The sequence below is a fragment of the Mustela nigripes genome, chromosome 11 (genome assembly GCF_022355385.1).
Source record: "Mustela nigripes isolate SB6536 chromosome 11, MUSNIG.SB6536, whole genome shotgun sequence".
Lineage (NCBI taxonomy): Eukaryota > Metazoa > Chordata > Mammalia > Carnivora > Mustelidae > Mustela > Mustela nigripes.
Window position 1 is genome coordinate 15,916,822 of NC_081567.1, and position 8,972 is coordinate 15,925,793.

General features: G+C 64.0%; 2 protein-coding genes across 7 annotated transcripts in view; both read right to left on the reverse strand.

Moving 5' to 3' along the window:
• The window catches only part of SETD1A (SET domain containing 1A, histone lysine methyltransferase), a 21,745-nt gene extending 19,691 nt beyond the window's left edge, over positions 1-2,054 (reverse strand). The window contains exons 1-3 of one of the 6 annotated variants that reach the window (XM_059414856.1): positions 1,966-2,054; positions 1,022-1,186; positions 740-835 (exon numbers count right to left, since the gene is read on the reverse strand). In XM_059414856.1, coding sequence (XP_059270839.1) covers positions 740-835; positions 1,022-1,171 — 246 coding nt within the window. In that variant the 5' untranslated portion in view covers positions 1,172-1,186; positions 1,966-2,054. Of the gene's footprint in view, positions 1-739; positions 836-1,021; positions 1,187-1,410; positions 1,434-1,503; positions 1,836-1,926 lie in introns of those variants that run through there. The other 5 variants (XM_059414854.1, XM_059414855.1, XM_059414853.1 and 2 more) reach the window with 5 other exon arrangements.
• Positions 2,055-3,930: 1,876 nt separating this feature from the next.
• On the reverse strand, positions 3,931-8,949 carry ORAI3 (ORAI calcium release-activated calcium modulator 3). Its single transcript, XM_059414867.1, has 2 exons — positions 8,301-8,949; positions 3,931-5,369 (listed from the first exon to the last, which is right to left on the reverse strand). Exons 1-2 carry the CDS (start codon positions 8,526-8,528, stop codon positions 4,710-4,712), a joined length of 888 nt encoding a protein of 295 aa, XP_059270850.1. The 5' UTR covers positions 8,529-8,949; the 3' UTR covers positions 3,931-4,709.
• Between the last annotated feature and the right edge of the window lie 23 nt (positions 8,950-8,972).

The window sequence follows — 8,972 nt, forward strand, 5'->3', positions numbered from 1 at the left end:
TTGTCCCCCGTCTCTTGAGTTTGCTGTGTCTCCGGGGCCTCCAGATGGAGCTGTCCCTCTCCAGGCATACAAGTCTGGAGTGGAGAGACTGAATTTGTCTGGGAACAGAAAACTGGAAGTCACAATCACGGGCATGAGAAAGACGGTCCCGGGAGTGTACAAAGTGTACAAAGTGTACAAAGAGGTGGGGGCACCTGACAGAGAACTCCCTACAAATGAAGGAGAGTAAAGAGCGAATGGAGCAACCAAGAACCACCCGTTTCAAGGGCCAGTCCACGGCCTGATGAGAATCCTGCCCAGACAGGGAAACGGGAATTTTCTGAGGGAACGAGATGGAGGATCACGTGGCACAGGAGTGCTAAGGACTCCAACGAAGGCGTCCCCAGCCTGTCACTCTGCTGAACTGTGGAGCAACTGGGGTCCTGCACCAGGGCACGGTCATGCTGTGCGCCTTCTGGGGGTGCCCCGGGCCGGGTACAGCAACTGAACGTGCCTGCACTTCCCCGTTCAGGAAGCCAGCACCCCCGCCGGGAGCACCTCGCCTGCACCTTTCCGCGACTCTTCTCCAGAGCGACTCAGTGTGCCCGCCTCAGAGATGACACGATCCGGCTGCCACCCGCGGAGACGAGCCCCCGTCCCCTGTACTAGCTTCTGCTGAGACGCTATGACCAGGCCGGCTCCTCCGCACGCGCACCCACCCAGCAAGGGCCACCGCACCCCGAGTCTAGCAGACACCGACCTTAAACTTGGGGACCGGGAGGGAGAAGTCTCTGTTTTTGGACCTGACGTGGCAGCGGGGGTCCTGGAGGTCTTCCACGGGTATGTACTTCGAGTCCTAGCAAGAAGCAGGCACAGAAACAGCTGCCGGCGAGCCAGGCCGCTGAGCTCGGGAGCACGTCGGCCGCGCGCGCAGGAGCAGGGTCCCGGCGGCCCCTCGTGAGAAGGCGGGCCGCGGGCGGGAAGGTCAGGCTGCCCAAGCGAGCTGACCCAGCGCCCCGCGGGGCACGGCCTGGGCACTCACGTTGACGCTGAAGTGGACGCCATCGTAGCGGTACACCTTCTGAGAAGGCCTGCGCAAGGCAGGGTCCAAGGCAGGATCCACGATGAGCTTGTAGTTCCGCCACTGGAAGCTCGGGGCCTTCTGCCCATCTCCCCCGCCTTCCTGATCCATCGCTGCTCATCTACCCTGTTCGCAAAGGGGGCAGGCGCGGGGCTGGGGCTGCGGCCCGACTCCCGGCCGCCCCTCCCCGACTCGCCGGGCCGTGGGGTCGTCCCCTCGCCGCAGTGTCCACACCCCGCCGCGACCCGCGGCCCCCAGAGCCCCCGCGCCCGCTCTCACCACAGCACCCCATCCTCCCCGCACCTCCCAACTCTCCCGCAGGCCCCCAGGCCCGCCGCGCGCCCCCTTACCTTCCCGCTCGGCCCGGCGCGCGCCCCGCTTGGCCCCCGAGCCAGACCCCTCCCCCGCCCCCTGGCAGGCCCCGCCCCCTCCCGCCTCCTCACCGGCCAGCGGCCCGGGCCGAGCCCGGCTCGCGCTCCCACACACCCGCTCGCGTCCCCGCGCCCCGATCCTCTGGCCAAGAGGTGGCACCTCGTCGGGGCGTTGGAAACACCGCGAGACCGAGCCCGAGACCCGGCTTCGGCCCCGAATCCGGGCGGGGGGGGTGGGGGGAACGCGCGCCGCTGCCCTCTCCTCCCGCCCCGGCGCGATCGGCCCCCCCATCCCCGCGCACGCGCGGCGAGGCCTCACTCACCCGCTCGTGGCGAGCGGCTCCCCCTCCCCCCACCCCGCGCGGCACCTCCGCGGCGCGAGGCGGCGGCGGCGGCGGCGGCGGCGGCAGCGCGAGACCCGGCCCCGCAGCGGTGGCGGCGGCGGCGCCCCCCCACCACCACCTCCCCGGCGCGCGCACCAAACACCACCGCCACCTGCGTGAGGCCCAGCGAGCACAACGTCTACATTCGCACTTTCGCCATGGGTGCCGCCAGGAGATCCACGGGGCCGAGGAAAGCGGCTTCGCCTCGGCCGGCGCCCTTTAAGGCTCGAAAGGTGCGGCCCAGGGAACCTGGAGATTGGCCGCATTCCCCGGAGAGTGGGCTTCACCACGACTATCCAGCTGCTTTGGCCGGGGGTCCTTGACGAATCGGCGGCGACGGAAGCGGCGACTAATCCCTGAGGAAAGGGGGGCGGGGCGGAGGGGAGGAGGCCAGCCAGAGCTGGGGAGATTTGAGTGGTGCGTTGAACAGGCGCAGATTCGTCAGGCGGGCGGGGCGAATCGGTGGACGGGATGCGCGCTCCTTCGCTCCTCTTTCCTGCCTCTTCCCCGCGCGGCCAAAGACCTAGAAGGCTGCAGATTCGCCACAGGTTCTGGCCTCGCTGTCGCCTCCCTTCACCCGTCTTGGCGGAGTCAAGAAACGAACGCCCGGTTAGCCAAGCCCTGTTGGCAGAGTCGGCCACTTTATCGGGATCTGTCTTAGTAGCACAGCTTAGGGGAGGCCCAGTTCCGGCCCCGGGTAAACGGCGACGGCCCAACGCTGCGCTCGGAGTACGATGAGAATTTCCGGCGGAGTATAGGGAGGCCCGAGTAATTCCGAGGAAGAGCCGACCTAGCGAATCTGCGGACCCTCCTGTGGGCGGGGCCGAGGCGCCGCGCGCAGAGGGCGTGGCCAGGGCGGCCGAGCCCGGCGTCGCGGGGCGCTTCCGGTCGGACCCTCCGAGGGCGGAAAAGTACAACCGCCCGCGGTGACTCAGGCCGTTGGCCGGGCGTCGCGCGTAACACGGGCAGGTTGTCCTGTCGCCACCGCCCCGGGCCGCTCGCTGAGGGGCCCGCACGGCGGACTGGGGGGCTGAGGCCGGCAGGAAGCGCCGCCTTTTGCCTGCTCTCGACCCTGCGTCCGCGGGCAGTCGAGGCCGCCTCAGCGCGCTGACAGGACGGGGCGCCTCGGAGCCCTAGAGCGGGTCGGTTCTCCGGGCGACGTCCCCTTGCCCAGTTGTCAGGTCGGGGTGCGGGCAGGCCCTGAGCTACGCGGCCCCGGCGCTCGAGGGCAGCACGGCCGGGCGCGGGGTCACCGGGCCGCGCGTCCCGTTCTCGGCCTGGGCCGCGGGACGTGGTGGTTTCCGGGGGACGGGCCTGCCCGGGGCCCTCGGCTCGAGCTCGCCGGTATTTCTGGCGCGTTAGTCCGCCACCGTGTGACCCCGGGCCGCCCCCGGGGCTCCTCCTCTGCCCCGGGGGCCCGTGCGGGCGACCCAGGCCTGGTGCACGCGGACTCGCGATTCTGAGGACGAGAGAGGACGGGCCTGGCCGAGCCTCGCGCGGAGAACGGACGAGGGACTCGAACCCCTCAAGAGCTAGCGGAATCGGCGCGGAGAACCGACAACGCGGGAGGCGGTCCGCGCCTCCGTCCCGGGCTTGGGCTTGGCTCCGGCCCCGGCGGGAGCGGCCGCGGCAGGCTCGGGGCGAGCCCTCCGTTCAGGCCCGATTCCCGATTTCCGAGACGCGAGTGGTAGAGACTTGTCTCGCGAGGGGGCCTGAGCGCCCGGAAGGGCACACCGGGAGCAGCTTGTCGGAACCCCCCGGCGACGGCGGGAGACTCTGGGCTCGGGGGCACGACTTCGCGTCGGAGTAACTCGGCCTCCCCGCGAGGAGCGTCAGGAGGGGTCGCGCCCGGAGCCACTCCGCCCCCGGGACCCTGCTGCCACCTGCTCCCAGGAGTAAGTCACGGGGGCACCTGCGCCAGCGAGTGCGTTAAGCACCTGCCTTTAGCTGGGGTCACGGACCCACAGTCCTGGGATGGAGCCCCAAGTCCTGCCCTGCTCAGTGCGGACTCTGCTTCTTTCTGCTCGCGCTTTCTCAGATGAATAAAATATTTAAAAAGAGAGTCACCTGATCCCAAGGAGGCGGCCCCTTCACCCCATTCCAAGCCACAGAGACATCCGTGAAACGCATTTTATTCTACAAAACAAGGTGCATCAAAACCGCAGTGTCGGAATAGCTCTGCATTCCCAGGGCTAGTGACGGGACCTTCCCCCACAACCCTTGCTCGGGAGTCAGGTGGTCACAGAGGCCCTCAGTCTCCAAACATCGGGGGCCCTAGCCTAGGAGAGTAGGAACCAGAAGCTTCAGTGTGGGTCTAGGGCAGTGGAGCAGGCACTTGAACCTCCAAAACTAGGAAGGCTCCTCCTAGGAAATGCTGGACCGATGTCTGTGGTAGAGCCCCCCAAATCCTCGTCTGCGGCACGTGAGCAAGCACGGGAACCCATCAAGACCTGGCGATGGGGAAAAGCCTCCCCCACAAGCCTCCCGTAGATTCTACAAAAACAAAGCAAGGGTTGACCACATTCTGAGGCAGCTGGGTGGGTGTGCAACCTTCTGGCCTCCACATCCTGGATGGGGGTAAGTGGCTAAGGGTCAGCACCAAAGGTCTGACCAGGTCTCCGGCCTCCGCTCTACCTACCAGGATCCCTGGACTGACGACCTTCGACTTCCTCGCTCCTCCCAGCCCAGATGTAGCCTGACTGGGATCAACTGATAGGGAGAATCCCCGGGAATGTGGAAGCTGCCCCAAGGACCCCGAAGGCAGGAATCTGGTCTCTACCTGAGAGTGGCCACAAGAAGTGGCCCCAGGCAGGGGCAGGGAATGGGGCCCGTGGACCTGGGTCCCCTTGCGGACCAGAGGGAGGCAGTGTTGGCCCCGGGTGGCGCGCAGCGGCCTCACACAGCCTGCAGCTCCCCCTGCAGACGACTCAGCTCCTCTAGCTCCTGCTTGTGGCGGTCAGTCTTGTGTGCCACCAGGGAGCGGTAGAAATGCAGGGCAAAGGCTACGAACACTAGCCCCACCGGTACCATGATTGCCGTGGAGGCCATGGCCGCTTGCCAGCCTGGTCCGTGGGCCCCTCCACCAACGCATGCTTGCCGGGGTGGGCAGGCCTCAGGCGGCTCAGACTGCGACGGAGCTACGGAGGCAGACGAGGGCTTAGAAGCTGGACTAAGGGAGGTAGTCCGTGGTAACAGAGTCCCAGGCACCTGGGAGGCAGGTACCACGGAGGCCGGTGTGCCCAAGGGCGTCCCAATGGGCACAAACTTGACCCAGCCCACCAGGACAACTTCAGCGAGGAAGAGGAAGGTGCCCAAGGCAGTGGAGAAGCCCCAGGCCAGCTCCACGTAGCGGTGCAGTCGCTGGTGTGGCGACTGGTGGACAGAGTTGAGGTTGTGGATGTTGCTGACAGCTTCTATGTGGGGCAGCAGACACGTGGAGACCATGAGTGCGAAGAGGTGCACAGCGACGAGCACGGTGGTGCAGGCACTAAAGGCCACCAGCAGGCCTGGCGGGTACTCGTGGTCGCTCTCCAGCTGTACCTCCACCATGGCCACCTGTGGGGACAGAGGAGACGGACTGAGGGTTGGCTGGCCTGCTGCTATACATCACCGGTGTATCCCTAGGGCCTAGAACGGTGGTAAGGCTTCCTGTCGTTCTGGCTTTGGTCTCTGCACCTGGCTATCGAGAGGGCTGACACTTCAGCTGAAAATCTTTCCTTGTTATGGGGGTTAAAAAAGCAGATTCTGAGGGCTCCTGGGTGGCTGGGCCAGTTAAGGGTCTGCCTTCGGCTCAGGTCATGATCCTGGGATCGAGCCCCACATTGGGCTCCCTGCTCAGTGGGGGTCTGCTTCTCCCTCTCCCTCTCTAATAAATAAAATCTTAAAAAAAAAAAAAAAAAAAAAAGCCAATTCCAGAGCTGGGCTTCCTGGGTTCACTCAGCTCTACAAGCCGTAGAATCTTGAGCAAGTGATTTCGCTCTATGCCTCCATCTCCTCGTTTGGAAAGTGGGGACTGATCATGGCACCTTACTTGCCTTACAGGGTTCTTGTGAAAATTAAACGAGATAATGTACACCAAGCACTAAGCACAGTATAAGGCACACAGTAAGCACTAGGTGTTTGTTACTTATTAGTAGGGTTATTAACTGTTATTAATACTGGTGTTATTATTAGTGGCCTAAACACTGCTAAGAGGTTCTGGGGGCAGGACTGGCCCCAGTCCTGTCAGCCAGTCCTGCTAGGGGAGAGCAAGGCTCTTAAGAACACTGAATGAAGTCCAAGGGCAGAGTTTGCAAAGTGGTGTACCATGAACCCAAGCCAACTTTACACACATGTTTTGCTTGGCTCATAGTGTGTTTTTTTAGAAACTAGTCTGTACTTTTAAAACTCAAGAGATTTCCTATAAATATCCTTATTTCCAGTTCCTCTTGAAAATTTGGAAGATCTGGTTACACCAGACCCACATTCCTCCATTTCAGCTACAGCTAGATTTGGCTCAGGAACACTCCCTTGGACAGGTCATGAGATCTCCTGATAGCCACAGTCCCCACTCAGCCAACTTGACGTCCACAGTACCTGCCTGTCCTTGGCAAACATTTGCTTTTATGATTCTACGGTTCTATAAATTCGGATTCCAGAGCCAGACTACCTAAGTTCAAATTCTGCCACGTCCTTGCTGTGGGACCCTGGGCAGGTGTCTTAACATCTCTGATCCTGTTTTCTCAACTGTCAAACAGCCATAGCAGTGGTACCTACTTCACAGAATAATAAATGTGAAACACAGAGAAGCTGGTACTGCATGACAGGGCAGTACAATTTGTATCGTGTTTTTCTAACCCAGGCTACCTAGATCCCAGAATCTGGATCTCTCCCCAGGCCTGGTTCTTGCAGGATCCATTCGATTGCTCTCGGGCTGGGGGAAGGAAGAAGGTACACAGCCTGGAGGGTGGTGGCAGGGAGACAAGGCTAAGTATTTTGGGAAATTGGGCCATGGCGAGTGTTCGCAGTTTTCCACAGACGGAGATCTGGGCCAGGTCTAGGCCTGGTTTCTGCCAGAGTCTGACCCAGCCTTGCTCTTGCCCGTCAGGACTGGGGCCATTCCTGCCCTCAGAACCTACTCATCTGGCCTTTAGAAGGACCTGGCATTTAAGTTGTCGCCCCAGCAACCTGCAAGTCCAGCAGCAGGCTTGGGAACAGGCTGACCGTGGGACGGATGGGGGTTGGGGACCTCCCTCAGCTGGGTCCATGAAGTCACTTCCTTCTCTCTGCGGTCAGTACAGGTGAAAGGGAGCCACTTCCTCGTCCCTAGCTGACTCCGTGTCAGGGAAAGTGGGCTGGCCCATACAGAAAACCAGAGACCTTGGATGACCCCTAGGGATAGACTTTTCCCCTCATCGTTCAAATACAAAGGCTTTGGTCAAGAGCAGGGCAGAGACTAGCGCAGATCACCGAGCGCCGTGACCCCTCTATCCGTCCCCATCTCCACCTACGCCTACGAGGATGCCCTCCAGCTTGCTTTCTCCTTCCCATCACGATGGTGGGGAAAGTCCGCACTAACAACAGTTCAGGGATGCAGGGTCGTTCAGGTTCGTTCTGCAACCTTCATCTGCTGAGCACCCTTGGCAGAGGCATGGCCCATTCGGGGCCTGGGTTTCTGTGCCTGTGCAGCCAACAGGCAGTCTGAGCCATCTCCGATGTGTGTCCCGCTCTGACACGCGGGGATCTAGAGCTCCCAAGCGTCAACTCGGCCCCGGGCAGCTATTTGCAGGCTACAGAGGGCGCACCCTCTATGGTCCCCCAGATTCCCACTGGCCCTGGAGGATTTGGATGCCTGTCCAGGGCCACACAGCTGGCCACAAGCCCAGAGGACGCAGGATTTGTGTCTGCTGACTCCTCCGGCCCCACTTCCTGCGAGGCCACCGCGGGGACCGGGGACCGTTAAGCTGGTGTCACCGTCCCACACGAGCCGTTGAGCAGATCAGGAATCATGCATCCGCTTCCCCATCACCTCCTCTCCCCAGCAGCTTCCTCAAGGGCCATCCCCTCTGCTCAAAGCCGTCCTGGGTTCCACCAAGAACTCTCTGTGGCTGCTGGGGACTGGCCACCCCCTGGGCACTGCCGCAGCCCGTTTGTTTTCTTGGCTCCCCCAGTTCTGGTCCGACCACCCCCGCGCAGCTCTGATTTGCCCTGGGCGCTCTGGCGGGAACCTGGTAGTCGCTTCTGCCTGGAACCGCGCTCCTGGACCTCTCTGCCCGCGCTTGCCCAGACACTCCCCTTCGTGGTCCGTCTCCCCTCCGGACCCCTCGGGGCTGCTTACGGCCAGGGGCCACTTCACGCGCACGAAGGGAGCCGCGCAGTCCCTGGGGACCGTGTCGGTCCTGCTTTAGCTCTTCAAAGCCCCTTCCGCCCACCCCCTCTCCTCGGGCACCCGTTCGCTTCGCCCCACGGGCCCCAGCCCCAGCCCGGGAGCCCCCCGCCGCCCCTCACCATGGCGAAGCCCGAGAGCAGGGCGGACGTGCGGCTGGAGGCTTTGAGCTTGGCCCGGCTGAGGTAGAGGCGGCGCCAGCTGAGCGCCCGCAGCGAGTGCTGACTGGCCCCCATGAGGTCCAGGTAGCCGCGGTGCACGAACTCTCGGTACGTGGCCGAGCCCGCGGGGCTCTCGGCCTCCGGGTTCAGCGGGGCCTGCTCTCCCGCGTCCCCCTCGCCGCCCTTCATCCTGGGGGCCGCAGCACTGGGCGGGCCGGGTGGTCACGGGGGCGCCGAGTCGCCCCGGGGGCCCCCCGAGGGGCGGCCCAGGCCGGCGGAAGGCCCCATCCCCCGGCGGGGCGAGCAGGGACGCCGGCGCCCGGGAAGAGGCGCCCGGGCTGAGCAGGAAGCGCAGGCGTCCGCGGGCAGCGCCGGGGCCCGAGCCCGAGCAGCGGCCGAAACCGGAACTGGGGCGGGGGCGGAGCCGGCGCGGCCACGTGACGGGGCGGAGCCAGGGGGCGGGGAGACCGCCGGCAGAGATCCCAAGGGACCTCGCGACCCCGGCCGCTGCGCCCCCACCCAGGCGCCCGAGCTCGAGCGTAGGGCCAGGAGTTCCGGGGCCCGGGCCAGGTCGGCACCCTCGGACACCCCCCAGATGCCCAGACGTCCAAACCCCTTCCGTTAACGGCGAGC

What these genes read in the sequence shown, in the direction of transcription:
- ORAI3 (XM_059414867.1), bottom strand. Translation starts at nt 8,528, where the DNA reads ATGAAGGGCGGCGAGGGGGACGCGGGAGAGCAGGCCCCGCTGAACCCG. An exon ending in TGCTCTCGGGCTTCGCCATG is followed by an intron (nt 5,370 to 8,300) that starts GTGAGGGGCGGC and finishes CTGTCCCCACAG; the next exon opens with GTGGCCATGGTGGAGGTACA.